This window comes from Geotrypetes seraphini, chromosome 9 (assembly GCF_902459505.1).
Source record: "Geotrypetes seraphini chromosome 9, aGeoSer1.1, whole genome shotgun sequence".
In the NCBI taxonomy this organism is placed as follows: Eukaryota; Metazoa; Chordata; class Amphibia; order Gymnophiona; family Dermophiidae; genus Geotrypetes; species Geotrypetes seraphini.
This window is the reverse complement of record NC_047092.1, coordinates 180,831,260-180,855,861: the sequence shown is the minus strand read 5'-3', so window position 1 is coordinate 180,855,861 and position 24,602 is coordinate 180,831,260. Positions and strand designations below refer to the sequence as shown.

General features: G+C 44.1%; 1 protein-coding gene across 3 annotated transcripts in view; it reads right to left on the bottom strand.

The window, feature by feature from the left end:
* LOC117367014 (probable cation-transporting ATPase 13A4) overlaps positions 1–24,602 on the bottom strand; it is a 92,964-nt gene that overhangs the window by 32,764 nt on the left and 35,598 nt on the right. For all 3 annotated transcript variants that reach the window (XM_033959178.1, XM_033959177.1, XM_033959179.1), the window contains 12 exons: positions 24,099–24,171; positions 22,173–22,301; positions 20,441–20,611; positions 18,207–18,364; positions 15,221–15,409; positions 13,183–13,244; positions 12,946–13,096; positions 7,464–7,550; positions 5,028–5,184; positions 4,168–4,285; positions 1,664–1,788; positions 964–1,127 (listed from right to left, as the gene is read on the bottom strand). In XM_033959178.1, the coding sequence (XP_033815069.1) occupies positions 964–1,127; positions 1,664–1,788; positions 4,168–4,285; positions 5,028–5,184; positions 7,464–7,550; positions 12,946–13,096; positions 13,183–13,244; positions 15,221–15,409; positions 18,207–18,364; positions 20,441–20,611; positions 22,173–22,301; positions 24,099–24,171 (1,584 nt within the window). The remainder of the gene's footprint in view (positions 1–963; positions 1,128–1,663; positions 1,789–4,167; positions 4,286–5,027; positions 5,185–7,463; positions 7,551–12,945; positions 13,097–13,182; positions 13,245–15,220; positions 15,410–18,206; positions 18,365–20,440; positions 20,612–22,172; positions 22,302–24,098; positions 24,172–24,602) is intronic.

Genomic DNA, 24,602 nt, shown 5'->3' with positions numbered 1-24,602 from the left:
TCTGACTGCTTTCCTCTCTATGAAGCGCCTAGAAAAAGGAGAAACATCTGTGTCTTAATCAATTAATTAAGCTCTCTTTCAGCATCAGATGACGTCTTTTGGTTAAATTTCTTATTGTACTATATTTACTCCTAATTCCTTAATCTTGGATCCATTGTTGAGGACTAGTGTATGATTAAGTCGGAATTATTACCTTTTATGTAATCTTGAGGTAATTTTGATTTATTTTCAAGTTTGAGAATAGTCAATGATATGTTTTCTTGATCGTACTTTTCTGTACAAGATTGTAATGCTTGTTAAAATTTTTAAAAATTCATAAATAAATAAAAAAAAAAAAAAAAAAAGAAAGATATCCTTCTCCTGCCGTACGACTGGGTAGAAACTTTGATGATTCACCAGGGCAGCCATCTGAGAGTACAATAAAAGAAACAGAATGATAATAATTTATACAAGTCTTTTGCTGTAGCTGATTTAGTGATCTATTAGACTTGTTTCCATTGAAAAAGTTTTGAGTATTCTTATGTTCTAACATGATTAAATTTTTTTTTTTTTTGGCCTTATTTATAAGTTTCACGGCGGTGTTTTATATTACTTGAAGGTGTCTAATTTCTTTTTAACACATACCCTGATACAGAGAATTGCAGTAGTCAAGATCTGTAATAAGAGAGAGCGAATCAGGGTATTAAGGGCTCCTTTCACTAAGGTGCGCTAGCGTTTTTAGCTCGCGCACAAGATTAGTGCGCGCTAGCTGAAAAATTACCGCCTGCTTAAAAGGAGGCGGCAGCGGCTAGCGCACGCTATTCCACGCGCCAAGGCCCTAACGCACCTTTGTAAAAGGAGCCCTAAGTGATACAGGCTCTATGAGGTCTGCAAGGGAACGTATCATGTTTAATTTGTAGAAGCACCTTTGAACTTCTGAACGGATTTGTTGATGAAATGTTGGGGGCTGTGGATAATACTTACACTGACTCCGAGCTTATGGCGTTCATAATCGTCCATCAATTTCCAGGTGATAGATGCTGAGTTGTCTGCCTCTACTTCACATGCCTCAACCAAAATTATTTTACTCTCCTCAGATATCATACTAGAATTCCTGGCGACAGTAACAGCTGTCTGAAGGTTATCACCTATGAAATAAATCAATTTTTTTACATTTTTGGCTAGTTCCCTAATTAAACAGAGCCAGTGGGAAAATTCTTAAAATAAATGCCTCATTTGGGAGTGACCTGTTTCAGCCACTTACAAACACCAGCCTAGCGTACCTTTGGGAATGTGGAATGGCAGGGAGGTGGGGGAGGGAAGGGGGGACCGCCCCAGGCACCGTCTTAGTAGAAGCGCTGGCATCTCTCCTCCTCTCTTCCTCCCCCCCATATCTCTTCAGATCTTCGCTGGCACGAGCACCATCTCCAATCCGCTGTTCGCGCTGGCCTTGGATCTTTCTTTGAAGTCATTTCCTGGTTGCGGGACCAGGAAGTGACGTCGGAGAGAAAACAGAGGCCAGCGCGGGCAGCAGGTTGGAAATGCTGCTCGTGTCAATGAAGAGTTAAAGAGGCAAAGGGGAAGGGACGCTGCGCACATAGCGGGGGAGGCGGAGAAGAGGGTGGGGAAGACTGCACCCGCGAGCTCTGAACCACGAGTCTGCTTCAACATCCCCTTTTGAGACCTGTGATCATAACCGTCCTGATCCTGGCACTGCAGAGCTCCTGCAAGGCAGACTTCGTTTCCACTTTCAGTCGATTTTCCAGTATCAAGAGACCCAGGAATATCAGATCTGATTCCACTTCTTCCCTGAGAACAAGACAAAATAGTCGAGATGTGGCAGCAACGAAAGGGACCTTGTGCAACTGGAAATCTGTGGACGCAGTGTTATTTAATACCAGCTTTGTTTCCTATTGCCAAAATGATGTAAATATAAAAGTTGCACTTAGCGGCATTCCACCAGGAGAGGCCGCTATTGTGTCAAAGAGAATGTGGGCCTGCTATAACGTATTCTGAGCTCACTAGTTAGAAAAAAAAAAAAAAAAGAAACAAATCCCTGTGGCTATTTTTCTTCATGTTGCAAGCAAAAAAACAACCACCACCAATATTTGGAATAATTCAGGATATTGACTTCGCTCATGTAGAATTATGCCCTTCGCGGCCACTTGTCTTTTCTACTTTCATCTGCATCCTTCTGCACATTCATATCAGGTAACCAAAATGTGTGATTTTTTTTTTTTTTTTTTAGTTATGAAAATATTTCTTTTTCATAATTTGGAACACCTTTGGAATCCTTAAAAATTAAATCAGCAGGTCTATGAGAACCTTCCCAGAGGCAAATGTTAAAAAGTACAACCCTGCACGTCAAAGGTATTACTTAAGAAACTTTTGGACACATTCTCCGCTACTCAAAAATTCCATTGGCTACCAGTGTCATTTTGTGTTCGATTTAAGGCACTTTTCTCGCTTTTAAAGCTTTTTGACAGGGTACACCATCCTATGTGTCATCTCTAACAACTCCATATTGTCACAAAGAGAATATGATAAAAATTCACCATGTAGAAGGCTGAAAATGCCATCTGTTTTAGGCTTATATTATCAAGGCAAACCAGCTTAATCTTACTCAACAAAACTGTATCCCTAAAGCATATTTTATGTACATAAAGTTGGCATCAGTACTTCAAAATGTGCACATGACCACTGTGATCCCTTAACAAGGAAGCACTATAATACAATAACTTGTTCTATGTCAACTGAAGGAACTCAATGGAAGAGCTTTGAAGACCAGAATAGAGATAACTTCAAAAATCAAGGTGGTTTAGGACTAAAGCAGGGATGAGTGTGTTAGAGGTTCAGCATCAAGGAGGAGTTCAATGGTGGAAGTCTTTCTGAGTGCAAAGAAAGGCATCTTTAGCAATACACACATCGAGATCTAACAGTTATTTACATAAGGACATAAGAATAGCCATACTGGGTCGGATTGATGGTCCATCTAGTCCGGTATCTTGCTTCCAACAGTAGCCAGTCCAGGTCCCAAATACACAGCAGAATCCCAGAGAGTAGCAAGATTTCAGAATCCCAAGGAGTAGCAAGATTCCGGAATCCCAAAGAGTAACAAGATTTCGGAATCCCAAGGAGTAGCAAGATTCCGGAATCCCAAAGAGTAACAAGATTTCGGAATCCCAAGGAGTAGCAAGATTCTGGAATCCCAAAGAGTAACAAGATTTCGGAATCCCAAGGAGTAGCAAGATTCCAGAATCCCAAAGAGTAACAAGATTTTGGAATCCCAAGGAGTAGCAAGATTTCAGAATCCCAAAGAATAGCAAGATTCCGGAATCCTAAAGAGTAGCAAGATTCTAGGATCCCAAGGAGTAGCAAGATTCCGGAATCCTAAAGAGTAGCAATATTCTAGGATCCCAAGGAGTAGCAAGATTTCAGAATCCCAAAGAGTAGCAAGATTCCGGAATCCTAAAGAGTAGCAAGATTCTGGAATCTCAGAGTAGCAAGATTCTAGGATCCCAAGGAGTAGCAAGATTTCGGAATCCAAAAGAGTAGCAAGATTCCGGAATCCTAAAGAGTAGCAAGATTCTAGGATCCCAAAGAGTAGCAAGATTTCGGAATCCAAAAGAGTAGCAAGATTCTAGAATCTCAGAGTAGCAAGAGTCCATGATACCAATCTCAAGGACAATAGCTAAAATTTATTCATACACTCACCAGAAAACACATTTAAAAGGAACAAACCAATAAATACATAAAATTAAAATAAATGTATGTGTGTAGGTTTATATTCTTCAAGAAATCACTGAAACACTCTTAACATCTCAAATACCTTTCCTCCTCCCACCTTTGTCCCGCCCCACAGATACTACCTGCTCTTCTCCTCAACTTCCCTTGAATTCACCAATGATCTTCCATTGTAACACACCATTTATAACTCTTTTGTAATCCGCCTTGAACCACAAGGTAATGGCGGACTAGAAATCTCTAATGTAATGTAATATATCTATATTCATACACACATGCATTTATTTAAAACACTCATCCATCACATAAAAAACCCATTTCACATACCTTATCATTCTAAAAGAGCTGAACATAGCTTATTATAAAAAAGCAATAATAAATTGAAATGCCCTATGTCATTTTCCATCCCATTATAGAATATATGGGAAGACTATCACTTCCTACCTCTTATAAAGAAGCACCTCAGCAGGTGACTTTGTATCTAGCGGCTTATATGCCAGGCCAATGACTCGGAAGCCCTGCAGGGTGTAAAGCTGGAGCTCATCCGAAAAGTTTGACGGAACTGTGCAAACAAAAAGCACATGAATTTCGGTGAGAAGGCAAATCACTGAATGTAGAAGAAAATCAACATTGGGGACGAATGGTCACATTAAGTATACAAGTCGTCTCCCCCCCCCCCCCCCCCATTCACATAGTAACTCATGCCATTTTAGAACAGGCCCTGTTTTACTAATAACTGGAATTAATGGTAAAATAACCTGTCTTAAAGGAGGCTCATGTTGATAACTTCCCCCCCCCTCCCCAGTTACTAGCAATAGTAAAATAATCTGTCTTAATGGTAAAAACCCATGTTGATAACTAGGCCCCTCTGTCTCTAGGGACATGCTGGAGTTTGGCATGTTAAGTTCCTCTGGATCTCCAGAATGCAGCGTTGCTCTTCTCACACACTGCGAAGGTAAAATACATGTTATAATAGAGTTTGTTCTAACTTGTGTTCGTTTTTGTACGAGTCTTTACTGCCCCCTAGTGGTTCTAGTGATACAGCAGAATATTAACATTGAATAAAGAAATTCGCCATTTCTGTGGTAATGCCGACCACCGGGAAAACGTAAGGAAGCATAACCATCGACATTTCTTTGACCTGCTGACATGCCTATTAGTTTAGCGTAGGATTTCTAATACATAGCCCTATTAATGCTAATTAAGAATGGGTTGAACATATTCGTTAGGCCGGGCTTTTTCTCTCCTCGTTTGAGGCCTGTGAATTTCTATGCATTATACAAAGAACGTTTAAATGAGCAAACCTGTATTTGGTTGACAAAAGCTGGCCACCTTCTCTGGAGCTCCCTTCATATAAACAGTTAGATGATGCTCGCCAACCACCCGAGTGATGACAGACATCCGCTGGAGGGCTGAAGAAAAGGGATACTGGTGTAAGACGGCAATGCCTTCCGCAGGAACCTGGGGAAGGGGGAGGAGGGGAGATAAAGAGCTCTGTTTACAATTTTACACATGATCGCAACATTATGGCTCTTTTTTATTAAGGTGCGCTAAGCGTTAGCGTTTAGCGTGTGCTTAGCGCGCGCTAAAAAGCATAGCGCACCTTGGTAAAAGAGGGGGAATGTCTCTCATGCAGTGGCATAGTAAGGGGAGGCGGTCTGCCCCAGGCGCCTTTTTGGTAAAGGCGCAGGAACCCATCCTCCACTCTGCTCCTTCTCTGGCCCTCCACTGCTGCATGTGCGCACCGCTTCCCTTCCCCTGTACCTCTGTAATGTTCCTGGTGCAACCAATAACTCCCGAGCTGCTGTCACACCAGTGTCGGCTCTTCCTCTGACATCACTTCCTGGACCCGCACCTAGGAAGTGATGTCACGGGAGGAGCCGATGCTGGTTCGGGATTGCTGCTCGTGCCAAGGACACAAGGGCTACAGGGGAAGGGAAGTGGCGCGTACAAGGCACGAGAGGTCAGGGAAGGAGTGTGTGGAGGTGGTGGTGGGAGCACCCCTCACCCTCGCTATGCCACTGCTCTCACGGATCCAGTTTGTACTCCTGGCTCACTTATAGGTGTTTGTCAGTCACGTGCACAGCAAAGAAAAGGTCATTCTGTTGGTCTTTTTACGTGATTCGTTTGTTTTCACATCTTAAGTTATTGTTCTCTCGTTTGTTTCTTTTCTATTACAGTCAATAGAGACTAATTATGCCATTAGCAGAGGCACAAGAACCCTGATGGACCAATAGTGGGATGATACAACATGAAGAATAAGTCCCAAGAGCGAGAGCGACAAAGTGGACAAACAGTGGCAAGAACAACCCACAAAACAACGAAAGGGGCACATAGACACTAACATTGCCAAGAAAATTCTAAAAGAGGCAAAAGTAACAGTGGAACAAACTGTCCAACGCACCAAATAAGGGTTAAAACACCACCACCAGTGGCCCAGCCACAGGGAGAAAAGTGAGCAAACATTTGTAAGAACATCCCACAGCAGAGCAAGAGCAGGAGAGTGAAACCAGTGGGGCATGAACGCTCTAAGACACCATTTGGTCTTCGCCCAAACACTCTGGTGTGACCAGAGAGCTTCATGGCAGCAGGACATTAGCAGGGGTACTGCCTAGAATGTGTCCGGATGGCTTTTCAAAACCCGACACTTTGTCCAAGGTTTGAAAAGCTTCCACCTTGGGACCATGTCGGGAGAGCCTCCGCGCATGTGCCGATACAACGCGGAGACGTCACGCACATCATATCCGTATATGGGCAGATGCCCTACCGATGCAGTCCCGAGGAAGAAAACAGGGTTGAAAGGGGAGGGGCGTGACTTGGGCGTAACAGAACAGGGATGGTTGGAACTGGGGGGCTATAGGTCCGGATTTTACAAGAGGAAAATGTGATAACCCTAGTACTGGGCAATTGGCTGGAAGGCGGCAGCAGCAGTTAGAGTGCTGACATGACATCCAAAGAAGGGTGGGGATGACATGGTTAATTCATTTTTTTTGAGGGGGCCCCACCAAAAAAAAACCTGAATGGAACCAAGCAGTAGCATAGTGAGGGGGACCGCCCCGGGCGCCGTGTCGGCGGGGGAGCTGGCACCTCTCCGCCCCGCCCCACCACGCTTGCGTCATCCCTCCCCCTCCATCCCTCTGTATTATCTTCACTAGCATGAGTAACTTTTGCCTATTGCTTGCGCCAGCCTGATTCCCTTCTGAATCACTTCCGGGTCACGAGGCCAGGAAGTGATGTTTGAGGGAAATGAAACACTGTAGAGAATCCAAACCGTAATCCTCTTTCTTTAATGAAAAGACAGACAACAAACACAAATGTATTGTATTCTTTGAGGGCTGTACCGCAAATACAGGAAGGACAGCTAAATAGCTATGAAGGTTAATCCATTTGGGTACCCAAGTGCAGTATAATTTTACTTCACACTTTCACCCAAAACATCACCCATTCCATCCTATTAATTATCTGTAAATATGTAGGGTTACCAGATTTTCCCCACCCCCACCTCCAATCCCGCCCCCCCGCTGCCTGCTCTCATCGGGCAGGACATCCGTGCCTGCGCGGTTGCCCTCCTTCCCGAAGGAAAGCTTTTCAAAACCCGGACAAAGTCTGTCTGGGGAAATCCAGACGTCTGGTAACCCTAGTAAATATGAAACTACGAGAAATGATCCATTGGGAACCAACAGTCTTGCGATAAAAGTGAAAACCATAAACTATGTTTATCGGTTAATTAATCAATTTACCTTGGAGGAATTAGGTCCGGGCTTAACAATCATGGTTTCTTCTGTTGTTAAGTCGTCATTTTCCTCGCTGCAAACAAAATCTATTTCCTGTTTTGAAACCAGAACAGAGTGGAGAGCCATAAATGCCAATCTCTATACAATTGCTAACACATCTTTAACGTAATACTTCATTACAGGTATGGAGCTAAAATTGGAAAGATGACGGAGTTGGCCTACGGAGCAGATGATGGAAGGGGGGAAACGGGCCTTCATTTGGATAATGTCAGAACAGTGTCACTTGTGTGGATAAGTAGCATGAAAACGGGCACTCTGCTACCGAAACGTCCTTATTGTAGTTGACGTTTGGACGTTGGAAGCTAGGACAAGAGCAGACTTTCCAGTCTATGGCCCAGAAATATCAAAGAAGAGACAAGTTAATCTAATCATGTATTTTTTTATGAGTATAACTTATGGGCAGACTGGATGGACCGTTCAGCTCTTTATTTGCCATCATTTAATAATAATAACTTTATTTTTGTATACCGCATTACCATGGAAGTTCTATGCGGTTAACAGATGAAGAGACTGTACATTACAGAGAAGTTACATTTGTTGTAAGTTGCATATATATATAGCGGAGTTCATACAGTAGTGTTACATACGGCGGTGCTATATACTGCGGAGTTCAATAAAGCAGAGCAGAGGCATTTAGTAAGGGAGGTAACGAAGAAGGGGTGATAAGTTGGATAGGGTGATCCATTTTGTTAAGCCATTTGGTGGCTGACAGGAAAGGAGGAGTCGAGAGTCTGAGGTAAGTCAAGGTCCGAGGAGGAGGCAAGGAAGAGGGGGGGGGGGAGAAGTTAGAGGAATTTATCAAAAAGGTAGGTTTTGATTGACTTCCTGAACATTTGGTAGGGGGGGGGAATTGGAGATGAGTGCTGTGAGGCATTTGTTCCATTTGCCCGCTTGGAATGCGAGGGATCTGTTGAGAAATTTCTTGTAGAGGCAGCCTTTCAGGGAGGGAAAGGAGAACAGGTAGGTGTTTCGTGTACTATGTTACTATTGTACCTAAAAATATTGGCGCAGAAAAAAACACTTAAATTTCAATTAAATCCAATTAACACTGATAATTGCTTGTTAAGAAGTCATTTAGGGGCAGATTCTACAAACGGTGTTCTTCCAACACCTAACTTTATTGTTTTAATTGATTTAATAGACTCGCTAAATGACTGTGCCAATTTAAAATCAATTAAAACGTTGTTTAAAACATGTAGGCGTCTCTAGGTGCCTACACAAAGGCTGCTTTAACCACGTCTATGTAGGATCCTTCTGGTGCTTAAGGTCACAGTAGACATGGAATGGGCCAGAAATGATCTTAGGCGCCAATAGGCGTGATTCTCCAACAAAGGTAGGCACCAGTAATATAGGCCTTTAAAACCTACAGTACCCCCACCTACCTTTAATGGAAGCCGCAATTTTGCAAACGGTGCCGTAGCATGATTGACACGAGATCAGCGACATTTTTGGTCACCAATTACGACACCATTTGCAGAATCTGGCCCTTAGGGCTAATTGGCTCGTTATTCAATTAAGTTCCATGCGCAAATTGGTTGTGCACCCAAATTTGGGAATACAACGCAAAACACCATATTTAGAATTGGGGGGCACATGGGCAAATGGATTCAGCCAGTGGTGTAGCGAGGGTAGGAGGTACCTGGAGCTGTGGCTCCCCCCATTCCCTCCTCTCCGCCCACGCTCCATCCGCACGACCCCACGCCACACTCACGCCTTCCCTTCCCACCCCGTACCTCATTAAATCTTCACCAGCGCAAGCAGCTTCGCTGGTCTGCTGCTTGCGCCAGCGCTGGCTTTCCCTCCAACGTCACTTCCTCGCCCCGCGACCCAGAAGTGATTTCAGAGGGAGGCTGCTCGTGCTGGTGAAGATATAAAGAGATATGGAGTGGGAAGGGAGGGGGGCGAGTATGGTTTGGGGGGGCGGAGAGGTGCCAGCGCTCCCACACAGTGTCCTGGGTGGTCCGCCCCCACGCTCCCCCATTACTACGCCACTGTATTCTTGGAAAACTGAAGGGAAACTGGACTTCTCTTCAGGGGTCTGATGTCGGCGGTGCCAGGCCTTCCCTGTCCGGTGACTGGTGTCATGGTGGTCTTCATTGGCGCGGTTCCTGGTCCTGCTTCTTTGGTGGCGGCCGGTTGACCTGGTTCTACAGACTGAACTTACTATCAAACCGAAAGCAGAGAGTGGGCATAAATGGGAAGTTCTCCGACTGGGAGAAAGTGACTAGTGGTGTACCCCAGGGCTCGGTACTTGGGCCGATCCTTTTTAATATTTATATCAATGACCTGGAGGAAGGAACATCCAGTGAGATCATCAAGTTTGCAGACGATACAAAACTATGCCGGGCGATCAGATCGCAGGAGGATAGAGAGAAACTCCAGAGCGACTTGTGTCGGTTGGAAACATGGGCAGAGAAATGGCAGATGAAGTTCAATGTGGAGAAATGCAAGGTAATGCATTTAGGCAATAAGAATAAGGAATACGAGTATACAATGTCAGGTGCAACTCTGGGGAAGAGTGAACAAGAAAAGGACCTGGGTGTACTGATAGATAGGACCCTGAAGCCGTCGGCACAATGCGCGGCAGCGGCAAAGAAGGCAAATAGAATGTTGGGCATGATAAAGAAAGGAATCTCGAGTAGATCGGAGAAAGTTATAATGCCGCTTTATAGGGCAATGGTCAGACCCCACTTGGAATACTGTGTCCAACATTGGTCTCCCTACCTAAAGAAGGATATAAAACTGCTGGAGAGGGTGCAGAGACGAGCAACAAAACTGGTGAAGGGTATGGAGAAACTGGAATACGAGGACAGACTTATAACACTAGGATTGTTCTCCCTTGAGAAAAGGAGACTGCGTGGGGATATGATCGAGACCTTCAAAATACTGAAAGGAATCGACAAAATAGAGCAGAGAAGATTATTTACATTGTCCAATTTGACACGGACTAGAGGACATGTAATGAAGCTAAGGGGGGACAGGTTCAGGACTAATGTCAGGAAGTTCTGCTTCACTCAGAGAGTGGTTGACATCTGGAATGCCCTCCCAGATGAGATTATGACGGAATCGACCGTCCTAGGCTTCAAGAGCAAACTAGATGCATATCTCCTTAAGAGAGGCATATAAAGATATGGTGGACTATAAATTACGCCAGGTGTACACCTGGCAGGGCCTCCGCGTGTGCGGATCGCCGGACTTGATGGACCGAAGGTCTGATCCGGAGATGGCAGTTCTTATGTTCTTATGTTCTTATGTTTTCTACCTCTTACGGCCTCTTTTACAAAGCCGCGCGGCAACAGCCCCGAAGCCCTTTAAATCTCTATGGGCTTCGGGGCCGTTAGCGCGGCTTTGTAAAAGAGAGCGTTAAAGCTGTTTTATTTTATTTTTTAATTTTTTTATCTTCTTTCATTATTTCTATTTTCTGTTTCTTTGATATTTGATGTATTTCATATTTTTAGTTTATCAGGTACTTTTAGCTAGATTTTGAGCCTTCGGGACAGACAGAGTCGTTTTTCTCAAGTACCTAATTTCATTTTACTTTGATACATTGTAAACCGCTTAGGAGCGGTATATCATATCTTAAATAAACATATAAATTCCCCACCGGCGTTTTGGCATTGGCGGAACCAGTTGCATCAGTTGGCCATCTGGGAGGCGCGAGAAGTGGGAGGGGCCAGGAAGCGTAAGTTGTTGTTCCTGAATATTTGGGAGCCATATTTGCAAGATCTGCATCCAAAGGGACATAGTGCAGTATTGAGATGGGTGTCCTAATGTGGGTGCCCAGATAGTTGGGCTGGGAGAGTACTGGCGAGTATTGGTGGGGAGTACCTTTGGGTGGGTGGGGGGTTTGGGATGGGATTGAGGGGTATGGGTAGGTTCTGGGATTTTGCTATGGACGGGGTACGGGGGATTCAGTGGGGGGGAGTGGTGTGGCATCCTCGGGGCTCATCAGAGTCCAGGGTCTCGGGGTGCCTTTCCGCTCTCCTTCCCATGCACGCTTTCAGTGGTGGGGAGTATCTTTGGGTGGGTGGGGGGGGGTTTGGGGTGGGATTGAGGGGTATGGGTAGGTTCTGGGATTTTGCTATGGACGGGGTACGGGGGATTCAGTGGGGGGGGAGTGGTGTGGCATCCTCGGGGCTCATCAGAGTCCAGGGTCTCGGGGTGCCTTTCCGCTCTCCTTCCCATGCACGCTTTCAGTGGTGGGGAGTACCTTTGGGTGGGTGGGGGGGGTTTGGGGTGGGATTGAGGGGTATGGGTAGGTTCTGGGATTTTGCTATGGACGGGGTACGGGGGATTCAGTGGGGGGGGAGTGGTGTGGCATCCTCGGGGCTCATCAGAGTCCAGGGTCTCGGGGTGCCTTTCCGCTCTCCTTCCCATGCACGCTTTCAGTGGTGGGGAGTATCTTTGGGTGGGTGGGGGGGGGGGGTTGGGGTGGGATTGAGGGGTATGGGTAGGGTCTGGGATTTTGCTATGGACGGGGTACGGGGGATTCAGTGGGGGGGGAGTGGTGTGGCATCCTCGGGGCTCATCAGAGTCCAGGGTCTCGGGGTGCCTTTCCGCTCTCCTTCCCATGCACGCTTTCAGTGGTGGGGAGTACCTTTGGGTGGGTGGGGGGGTTTGGGGGGGGATTGAGGGGTATGGGTAGGTTCTGGGATTTTGCTATGGACGGGGTATGGGGGATTCAGTGTGGGGGGGGGGAGTGGTGTGGCATCCTCGGGGCTCATCAGAGTCCAGGGTCTCGGGGTGCCTTTCCGCTCTCCTTCCCATGCACGCTTTCAGTGGCGTGTGAGAGGGGGGAGGGGAGTTTGGTTGCTATTCCTCTTGTTTTGTCCTTGTATATTATACTATTTATCTGATGCATATTTGTTTTGTATTGAGCGCCTTTCGGGGTCCCTTGCTATTGTGTTTTGTTGTTTGCATCAATAAAAATTGTTTGAACCTAAACATATAAATTCATGTGTACTTTATAATTTACTTATTTTAAACATTTCTATCCCGCCTTAAACCTAGACGGTTTACAAAATATTACACACATAAAATTTAATACAAATGGACATCAATGATTAGATCCTTAGAAAATCTGCAATCAAAAGAAATCAGACCCTATAGAAAAATATTTATGAACTTTTTAAGTTTTATGAACGTTTTAAGTACTTTCCTGAAATGTACCTCTATCAACACATTTCTGTATCTTCCCTACTAGTGAGTTCCACAATTTCACCCTTGCACAACATTCGCCTTTAACAGAGCAGAATTTTCAGTGAAGTGAACTGATATTTGGTTGTAATATAATAGTTGCAACACGTTTCAAGAGGATGAAACGACGACAGTATTCGGGTCTCCGTCTTCCAGGACTGCTACTTAGGAAACGGAGAAAGCATTTCAAACGAAGTTTCCCATGACTTAGTATAAAAACCTGTTTCTTTACCCAGTCAATGCCTTCAAACATTTTCAGGTCCAATGGATCGCCTTGGATTTTTCCATCAAGGACAATCAGGGAATGACAACTGGCCATCGCTCCCAACAGCGGGCCCCAAGGCAAGGCGTTGCCGGAGGAGAACTTGTAAACGTGCTGGAACCTGATTTAGAACAAATGTTGTGTTAAATGCATCAAATCTGGCTTATCAGATACATACAGACTAATCATTAAATCAAAATCGCATACCAGATTCCTTCAGATGGGATAATGCCCCACAGATCCAAGCCATCTTCTGTTAAGGTACCTGTCTAGGTTAGATCACGGAAAGCAAATCATTTCTAATTTGTAACAAATTCAAGAACTATATGGACTGACCTGATTATACAGCAGAAAATACAGGGTGCCCACAAAAACACACCTTGATTTTAAATGGTTACAAAACCAAAATTTATTGGCATATTCTTTCACCTTTGAGGCTACACTTTCATCAACTCATAAGGTTTCATATGGTATCTGTTACCCCACCTGTTACCGATGGAAGCACGCATAAAGTTTAAATTCGCCTGCTTCTGCTTTAAAGCGCTAAACGGACTTGCCCCTAAATACATAATTGACCTTTTCTCCTTCTCTGCCAACAGACACAAGAGAAGCTCTCATTCCTACTTCGTTTCCCCCCCCAGTTAGAGGTTGTAAACTGAAAAAACACCATGAACACCTTCTTTCACATCAAGCAGCATTGTGGGGTAAAGACCTAGACTTATGAGAAATTCAGAAAACGTCTAAAAACTCAACTGTTCCTAACGTATCTGGACAACTGACCCACTCATCTTCTTTCTCCTCCATAGTGATTCCTCTGTCCTATTAATCTCTTTCTCCTCAACAACGCATTTCCGGTCCTATTAACTCTCCTCTTCCCACCTCTTAAATTCAATCAATTTGTACCTCGCTTAATCTATTGTAAACCGCATAGAACTTAACGGTATTGCGGTATATAAACTGTTATTATTATTATTATTATTATTACTCGGCAAACATCGATGTGATAATCGAGCTCGGACCACACTCTCCAAAGCATATCTGGCGTGATCGTGTTTATAGCTTCAGCAGATCATCCATAGTTACGGGTAATGGAGGTTCGTTCACTCTGTCTTTCACTTACTCCCAAAGGAAAAAGTCACAAACAGTAATGTCCGGTGATCTCAGGGGCCACTTGAGGAACACTTGGTCATTTTGTCGCGTTGCATTGTCTGAAGGTTGTAACCTCTGCATCAATTGCAGCTTATAAAATTGAAAGTGCAAGCGATTGTGTAAGATCTTTCTAACCGTGCTTTTTAGGACTTGTATTTGCTGTCATCTTATTTATAAACATATTCCAATAAGTTTTGATTTTGGAACCATTTAAAATTAAGGAGTGTTTCTGTGGGCACCCTATATATTATCTGAAACCATGTTGGCTAGACATTTTAAATTATCCAATCTCTATGTGTCTGAGTATTGATCTCCTTGATATTATTAGAAGCTACATTTGGAACACCCCATAAGAACATAAGAATAGCCTTACTGGGTCAGACCAATGGTCCATCAATGTTCTCAGTACCTGGCCAAAACCCAAAGAGCAGCAACATTCCATTAGCTCAGAGTAAGCAAGATTCCGGAACCCCAGAGAGTGCAACATTCCATGCGGAATCCCCAAAGAGTAGCAACATTCCATTATCTCAGAGTAAGCAAGATTCCGGAACCCCCAAAGAGTGCAACATTCCATGCGGAATCCCCAAAGAGTAGCAACATTCCATTATCTCAGAGTAAGCAAGATTCCGGAACCCCAAAGAGTGCAACATTCCATGCGGAATCCCCAAAGGGTAGCATCATTCCATTATCTCAGAGTAAGCAAGATTCCGGAACCCCAAAGAGTGCAACATTCCATGCGGAATCCCCAAAATGTAGCAACATTCCAGGGCACGCAGTGGCTTCCCCCCATGTCTTTCTCAATAGCAGACTATGGACTTTTCCTCCAGGAAATTGTCCAAACCTTTTTGGAAGGGAAATAGACACCCGTTCTTGGTTTATAATCAATTCCTTTTTTTTTTTTTTTTATCTCAAGCATTATTTTACCAATTTACATTTTTCCTCCCAAGATCAATCTTGATTGTTGGACTGAAAAATATCCCCCAAGTCATTTGGATCCAGAAAAACCTCAAGTCCTTGTAATTTGAAAACCAACGTTGAATTTCAAGCAGCTGATCAACCGCCAGGTAAATAAGCAGAGACAGAGACGCAGACTTACTTTATCGAAGCAGATAAGATTTAATGTCCCACACATGTTGATTCGCTGGGGGCTGATACAAAAAATGGACTTTTTCTCCAGCCTTTTTTGGGCATAAATAATCCCTATTGTCAAAGCAGCTGGCAAAGCCGGGGGCACCGCAATAGTGATGACGTCCAGAGCTTTCTTCACCACTTCACCGGCAGATTCCTGATAAATATAGAGCAACCCATTAGCACATTTTAAGATTTACACAACTATACAAAGTAGGGTAAATGCAATCAATTACTGATATTCAATTCATTAAAATGCTATATCAAGAATACCAAAACATAAAATTAATTAAGGTAGACATGGGCATTTATACCAGGTTTTAGTTGGCAAAGCCTAGATTTTAGCTGCAGAAACAGGCACTACGGGTAGTATATTAACCATACAATGATTCAAAATGTTGTGTGATCGTGGCACCGAGGTACCCCCCCCTCTTCAAACCCTGCATGCACCCAAAAAGAGGGAGAAAAAGCCTCAGACTAATGTAGCGATATAGAACCAAAAGGTACAAATCGAAACTGCTTTTGATGCTTTCACTGGCAAAAAAAACTCCCTCACAGAACAGCTCAGGTTTAGAAAAGGGCAAAGTCACCCGGAGGCACGTTCAAGGACTTAGCTGACAAAAGACGACTTGAGCTCCAACGCTGTCACGTCTTCTCCAATCTTCCCAACAAGCGACCTTGATTCACCAATGTTTGGCTCATCAGGAGAACAAACAATACAGCCTTTTCAAGGGCAAAGTCACCCAGAGGCACGTTCAAGGACGTAGCTGACAAAAGACGACTTGAGCTCCAACGCTGTCACGTCTTCTCCAATCTTCCCAATAAGCGACCTTGTTTCACCAATGTTTGGCTCATCAGGAGAACAAACAATACAGCCTTTTCAAGGGCAAAGTCACCCGGAGGCACGTTCAAAGACTTAGCTGGCAAAAGGCGACTTGAGCTCCAACGCTATCACGTCTTCTCCAATCTTCCCAACAAGTGGTCTCAGCGTGGCTGCACTTTTCAAGGCTGTATTGTTTGTTCCCCTGATGAGCCAAACATTGGTGAAACAAGGTCGCTTGTTGGGAAGATTGGAGAAGACGTGACAGCGTTGGAGCTCAAGTCATCTTTTGTCAGCTAAGTCCTTGATCGTGGCTCCGGGTGACTTTGCCCTTTTCTAAACCTGAGCTGTTCTGTGAGGGAGGTTTTTTTGCCAGTGAAAGTATCAAAAGCAGTTTCGATTTGTACCTTTTGGTTCTATACCGCTACATTAGTCTGAGGCTTTTTCTCCCTCTTTTTGGGTGCATACTGGGTTTGAAGAGGGGGGTACCTCGGTGCCACGATCACACAACATTTTGAATCATTGTATGGTTTATATACTACCCATAGTGCCTGTTTCTGCAGCTAAAATCTAGGCGTTGCCAACTAAAGCCTGGTGTAAATGCCCATGTCTACCTTAGGCACAGATTTGGTGTTTTCTATAACAGTCCATGTCATTCATAGGAATGCCCAAGAGCTGCCTTTGGTCCACTACTACTATTTATCATTTCTATAATGCTGAAAAGCAGACACAGCGCTGCACTTTCAATATGCAACAGACGGTCCCTGCTCAAAAGAGTTTACAATCTAATTTGGTCAGACAGACAGGATATATAGGAGGGCGCCTAACTCAAAAATACGCCCATGATCTGCCCCCCCTAACCACGCCCACTTTTAGTATAGGTGCTTTGGGTTAGGCCAGGGGTAGGCAATTCCGGTCCTCGAGAGCCGGAGCCAGGTCAGGTCTTTCAGGATATCCACAATAAATATGCATGAGATAGATTTGCCTCTCAAGGAGGCAGTGCATGCAAATCCATCTCATACATATTCATTGTGGATATCCTGAACACCTGACCTGGCTCCGGCTCTCGAGGACCCGAATCGCCTGCCCCTGGGCTAGGTGCCTACTTTTATAGAATCTAGGTTTTCGAGTTAGTCACCTAACTTTCAATTAAGTCCAATTAAAGCCAATCGCGAGGTGTTAAGTGCCGATATCAGCCCTTATTAAGCTTATTGCTCAATTAAAATGTCACCGTCTCATTCTAGGCGGACTTTATAGAATCAGGGCTTTGGGGTTTTTTTGTGCTATTTACTGAATTTCTCCCATTCTACACATCAGCATTTCTTGTTACGTTGAATCTCTGTAACTGTGATGTAACTTCTGGTTTAGGCCTGGGCTTGCAAAGAAGCCTTATGCATAGCTCTAAGGCGCTCACTACCACAGAGGATTTACACTAAACAGAGACATAAATTGATTAGCATGAGTAGAGGTGCCCGCCCCCCAGGCCCGCCCAGTTCCGCACATCCCCGCCCTGTAACGCCCTAATCCCACCCTCCCGCCCCCAGCCCTGCCCTAGTCTCCCCCTCCCACACTTTCTGCTCTTGTCGGGCAGGGAGGAAGTCTGTGCACCCTGAGGTTGTGGGTTCAAATCCCATGCTGCTCCTTGTGACCCTAGGCAAGTCACTAAATCCCCCATTGCCCTCAGGTATATTAGATAGACAGGGAAAAATGCTTGAGTACCTGAATATAAACCACTTAAGCTATAAGTGGTATATAAATACTTAAATAAAAAAGAAATGAAAAGAAATTCTATTACTCTCCAGGCCTGGTGCAGAAGCTCTGGCATTTTTCCAGCAGACGTAACATAAGAAGGTTTCGAAGGAAGACAGGCTACATCAGGGGTCTCAGAGTCCCTCCTGGAGGGCCGAATCCAGTCGGGTTTTCAGGATTTCCCCAACGAATATGCATGAGATCTATGTGCATGCACTGCTTTCAATGCAGATTCATTGGGGAAATCCTGAAAACCTGACTGGATGGCGGTCCTCAAGGAGGGACTTTGAGATCCCGGGCTACATCATGATCCTTTGAAAATACGCTGCTGTAGACGATAGAAAAATCACTTTCTGCATTTACATGCAGCAAATAAGCCACATACCCCAGAAAGTGCAAAGACGCACACTCCGTAAATCATTCCAATTGCAGCAGCCCCTATTAGGCACATGAGGAACCTCAGAGCGTCTCTGTAGAGCCTAAAATTCATGGGCTTGGGGTAGAGGATGGATCTCACCAGATCCCCTTTGGCGGTGTTGAAACCTGCATGACAAATAGGCAACAGTGTAAAGACAGTTGGTGAAGACTAAAACGGCCCATCCAGTCTGCTCAGAAAAGCATTTAATAGATAAACTATCGATATATTAGTTTAAAATGATCCGGAAAAAAAACCCCACCGTTTTGAATGACTGTGGCAAAAATTGAAATGAAACTAGCGTGAGGCCATTAAAGTGTCCGTATTCATCGATCCTGTAACTTGAATACCCAGAAAATTGTCGTCGCCCCCCAACCATGATAGCGGTTATTAGCGCAGGGAGCCACGCTGAATACTCCACGCTGCTCCCGACACTCATAGGAACTCTATGAGCTTCGGGAGCAGCGTGGAGCATTCAGCGCGGCTTCCTGAGCTAGTCACCGCTATCGCAGTCTAGTAAAACGGGGGTTATGTTTGTCATTCTTGGATTTGATTTTATTTCTTCGGTTAGCTACTGTTTTCGGAGTTGTTTGGCAGGGTGAAGAGAAGCTTCCAGTAAATGACCTGTCGGGCCCCCTATGAGGAAAAAATTATGGTTAAGAAAACTAACCCCTCTCTTCTACGAAACTGCGCTAGCAGTTTCTAGTGCAGGGAGCCGCGCTGCTCTCGATGCTCACAAAGTTCCTATGAGCATCGGGAGCAGCGCGGGCCATTCAGCGCAACTCCCCACGCTAGAAACTGCTAGCGCAGTTTCCTAGAAGAGGGGGTAAGAGATTTGCCCCACTAAACAGTTAAGTAGATATTTAAAATAAGAGTTTGGTATACCAAGTTTGTGTGCTGGGACCAGAAGAGTGCTATGATGGTCCACACTATAGCAACCTCTGATTATTTTCTTTATTATAGCACAAAGGTTGTGGGTCTGAGCATTTTACACAATTTTGTTTAGATGGCACTGCGATGTCATTTTTTGAATCGATATAATTTGGTGATTATATGGATCCAGTGCTGAGTATTTGATTACGAACATAAGAATTGCCGCTGCTGGGTCACACCTGTGGTCCATCCTGCCCAGCAGTCCGCTCACGCGGCGGCCCCCAGGTCAAAGACCAGTGCTCTAAATGAGTCCAGCCTCACCTGCGTACGTTCCAGTTTAGCAGGAACTTGTCCAACTTTGTCTTGAATCCCTGGAGGGTGTTTTCCCCTATAACAGACTCCGGAAGAGCGTTCCAGCTCTCCACCACTCTCTGGGTGAAGAAGAACTTCCTTACGTTTGTCCGGAATCTATCCCCTTTCAACTTTAGAGAGTGCCCTCTCGTTCTCCCTACCTTGGAGAGGGTGAACAACCTGTCTTTATCTACTTTGTCTTGAATCCCTGGAGGGTGTTTTCCCCTATAACAGACTCCGGAAGAGTGTTCCAGTTTTCCACCACTCTCTGGGTGAAGAAGAACTTCCTTACATTTGTACGGAATCTTTCCCCTTTCAACTTTAGAGAGTGCCCTCTCGTTCTCTATACCTTGCAGAGGGCGAACAACCTGTTTTTATCTACTAAGTCTATTCCCGTCATTATCTTGAATGTTTCGATCATGTCCCCTCTCAGTCTCCTCTTTTCAAGGGAGAAGAGGCCCAGTTTCTCTAATCTCTCACTGTACGGCAACTCCTCCAGCCCCTTAACCATTTTAGTAAAATCACAGGAAGGTTTATTAGGTAGATGCCAAGCAAATTTTGGTTTGATCATATAAGAAAACTAAGAACAACGAGCCCTACCTTGGCAGACATCGTGTGGGAAACCTAATGTGGAAATAAGCATGAAAAGTGGTCTGTATTCTTGAGTACTATGATGAAGCTTGCAGAATAGCCTCACCAAAATTCACTACACGATTTGGAAGACAATATCTGGGAAGGGAAAAATGAAATTCCTTTTGGGCAATAGGCTTTAATTTCAGATATCAAGTCAGGGTGCCAAGGGCATTAAAGGGTCAACCTAGGCCCCAAAGCCACAGTGTCCAATTTTGATAGGAAGAATTAAGAATCTCGGCTAGTCAGACATGACTAACCAAAAAACATGGAACTCATTGATCTTTCTCCCCTTGAGTGCTAATTCACATCAGGATTAAAAAAAATAAAGACAAATAACTTGACTGAACCTGTTCGCAATACAACAGCTTTCACTGGGCCATGGGCCGATGGCTTGGTCTGGATGATCTCGGTTCCGCAGTAGAGAACGTGTCTTCGGTAATCCTCCTCGCTGTGTTTCTTCCAGGGCATGGCGCTATCCGCACAGGGCAACGGGGTCTTCGTGACCGGAATGCTCTCGCCTGAAAGCGATTGCACAACTTTTAACGGGGTGATTTTGCGGGCAAAATACCATTTACAAAGCAATGAGCCGCTTTCCGTGCAGTTGCATATTTTGCATCGCACTGCAACGTAACGCGGGGGTGGGTGGGGCGTTTCAGGCTGTGTTAGGGCATTACACTTAGAAAGGCGCAAACAACCTGGGTTAGTGCCCTAACTGCTTGCTAGCCCCCCCTTCCCCATCTAATATTTATTTAACACATTTGTATACTGCCTAAAATCTAGGTGGTTTCCAATATCAAAAACATTCATAAAATTCCATAAAATTAACAAATATAGGCAACAATCATTATCTTCTTTTTTTTTTACTATTTTCTTCTGCTTTCAAAATCCTATCCCCTCCTTCCGCTCCTATTGTGTTTATTCATGTCATGTTAATTTAAATAATGTTCGTTCCCCCACTTTTTATCTCTGTAAAACGCTTAGAATATGATAAGCGTTCAATCAAGTTTTTAATAAACTTGAGATCTGCATATCTATAAAAGTCCATAAATATGAACAGACTTCGCTATCTGTGCATATATGGTGGCCACATGCCCTGAGCAGCCTACATTTTGTGGTAGGTGCCATTAGCCGTGATTTTTTAAATATCCTTAAGAAATATCAGGGAAATATACTGAGAAAAACCAAGGTCAGAAAAAGCTTGTTATATAATCAAAACAACTGACCCTAAGAGTATTCTATCTGAAGAGGGTGATCAAAAACACTTCTATAAAAACTCAGAGATATGGAACTCTGGAGGGAACCCATTAACCTTGTTTTTGCAAGCTAAGTGAACGCATTTCTAATCTATTTATGCAGTGACTTTTCGCATGATTGACATAAGAAGAAAGGAAAACTACCATCATATTTTGAAATTGTGTAAAAGTTCTTCAAATTTTATGAAAAAATCCTAGTCTATGAGCGGGATCAAAAAACGTATATAGTAGCAATGACTGGAAGGTGAACTCTTTACACAGGGAGGTTTTCCAGCCTTCCCTCCAGAGTTCCATATCTCTGAGCTTTTATAGAAGTTTTTTTGATCACCCTCTTCAGATAGAATACTCTTAGGGTCAGTTGTTTTGATTATATGTGATTTTTTAAATGCCAGCTATGCGTGATTGACAAGCATCTGGTGTTGTTTTTGTAGGCGGCTGCCTATTTGGGCGCTCTTTACAGAATCTGACCCAAAAGTACTAGTATCCTATAGTCATACTTGCATAGAGTTGCCAGATTTTATTAAAATCTGGACCACCTAGATCTGCCCCCCCCCAGCCCTACCCACCCCATTATGCCCTAGCCCCGCCCCAATCCTGCCTAGCCCCACACCAGCCCTGCCCCCTGCTGCCTGCTCTCATCCGGACATCTGGTAACCCTAAACGTGCACAAAACGTTCACAAATGCTGTCGCCCGGCAATAGAACTGCCCTTCTCGAGTCTTGAGCCCAAAAGTAACCCTTTCATTTGTACTTAGAACAGTTAAATATTGGTGTTCTTCAAGGAATGAGCTTCTTGCATTTGTTCAGGGCTAAGACCCAGTTCCTACCAGTCAGCATGCTTTCGTTGACTATGCAGCCTCCATGGAGCAGAATGGCATCACAAGGCATGAGAACATTTCCTGTCAAAACAAGGATGTCACCTGGGACCAATAGGCGTGATTCCAGCTTGCTGCAACCTGTAATTGAAATGCGGACAAAATTAATTTTTGCTCCACCCTTTGAAAAAGTCGGGGGTATAATTTCCAGTGACTGAAACATGACCAAAGACATGAGGCTATGTTGACTCCTTGAGATATGTCCCCCAGGTTCAGTAAACCATTCTATGAGTGGGGCATGTGGGTGGGGGAATAAGATAGATGTAGGGACAGCGGGGGAGGGGAGGTTCTGTCATGATAACGTTTGATGACCTTTTGTTGCCTATCCAAACTGCCCGTTTGTTTTGCCAGATTCTATATTCTACTTTTATAATTCTCTTTGCTGGATATGTGCTTATTAGATGTCATCAATAACAACCATTTTCTTTTCGCCGCAAAATAGGGGCGAAGGGGGGAGGGGAGAAAATGAAAATGTTCTATTTGATTAACCTTTTATTGGACGGCTTCTGCTATATTGCGTGTTGATTGTTCAACAATAAAAAAAGATTTAAACATAAGGAATACAGTACACACTATATACATGCATACGTATGGCACATAAATTCCAAAATTAGTGCGCATATCTTACTTAGCATGTATTATACCGGTTAGGTGTACTCGACACATGGGTGAGAGTGACATTTATGCAGCAAACTTTTAGGATACTATAAGTTACGGGTCCATCGCTGTCATTTACATCCTCTTTTACTAAAGTGCGTCAACTGATTAGTGCACGCTAAACGCTAATGCGAGCATGTTAGTCTATGGACGTGTTAGCATTTAGCGCACGCGAAATCTATTAGTGCGCGGGTAGCGCACCTTAGTAAAAGAGGGGGTTAGGTGCAAGTACTCTGTGGATGGCATTAACCCCAGATTCTAAATATGGATGTTGAAATTTAGGTGCACAATTATCTCTCCCTTCCTCTCCTCCACTCCAATTCTTCCTCTTTCCTCCCCCTCCCCTATGTACAGCATTTTTCCTCCTCTCTGACCCATCCCCTTGTGCAGCATCTTTCTATCCCTCCCTCCCATCCCCCCTGTGCAGCAGAACCCCCACCGACCCTCCCACCGTGAGACTGACATGCCTCCGCTCCGAGGCCTCCTAAAGCAGCAGGGATTTTTTTCAGCAAATCAGGCAGCACTAATGTCAAGGATGGAGTCAGGGAGTGTCGGGGACATTCTGGAGGGGGGGCTTCGGGGGTCGATCTTAACTAGGGCTTATTTTTGGGGTAGGGCTTATATTGGGAGCATCTTTAAAAATCATTCTGAAAGGTCACTTGGACACACAAAGTCAGAGGTGTGAAGAAAGTACAAGAGATTTATTACAGCATGCCGGACTCTAGTGCAGTTAACAGCCTGCTTACTACAGTGTTAGAATCAGGAAATGCACGGACTTTTATGCCCTTTTCACTAAGCATACGCAAACTAATATATGCAAAAACTACAATTTTCATTTGTTACTTCTACAACTTTTCTACAATTATTATTGGTCCTAAGCCAGCACTTATGATAGGTTCAGGGCTACAACTTATAGTCCTATAGGAAACTAGCTCATTTCTCTGCTTATCTAAATCTTACAGTTCTAAATGTTACATGTACAGAAGGGCTTACAATGTGGTAAGGTAGGGACATACATTTTAGGCAGATGAGGTCAGTAGATTGTACACTGTTTTCAGCTATGTAGGCCAGAGCAATATTTTAAACAACAGTTAACCATTTCATGACCCTACAATGCTAGGGCTTATTTTCGGGGAAACAGGGTGTCTAGAAGCATCTAGAGAGTTTCAACCTTACTTGTCAAGCTTTGAAATAAGACAGGAACAACCTGGTGGAACTCACCTTCGTTCTTCCTACACACAGTAGTCATGATGTTATTGTGGGACTCAACCAGTTTATGAAGCTTTGTGGATTGCTGTAATTAGGAGGGTAACATGTCATTTACACCAGGTCACCAATACATTATCCAAAACGTCATGAAGAGACATCATTATCTGCAGAGTTTAGGCCTGTGCATGCAAAAATCTTGTTTTGTTTTCCTTATGTCATTTTAACATGTGATAACAGGTTTTAGCATATGCCCAAATGATGGAAACAAAATCACCTCCTTCGGGAGGTGGGGGGGGATGAGAAATTCAGAATGAAACAAATGCTGTTATTTCTTTGTTCTTATAAAAGGACAACATATCCCTAGCAGAGTTCACTCTGCCTTATCTTGCATTAGCCAATATATTTCCCCATGAAAACTGTCTGCACAACCCATGCCTGCTTCAATTTCTATTCTTAGAACAGTCAATATTCAGCTGGTGGCAGTCAGCGGTTTTTAAGTGCTGATCATTGCCGGCT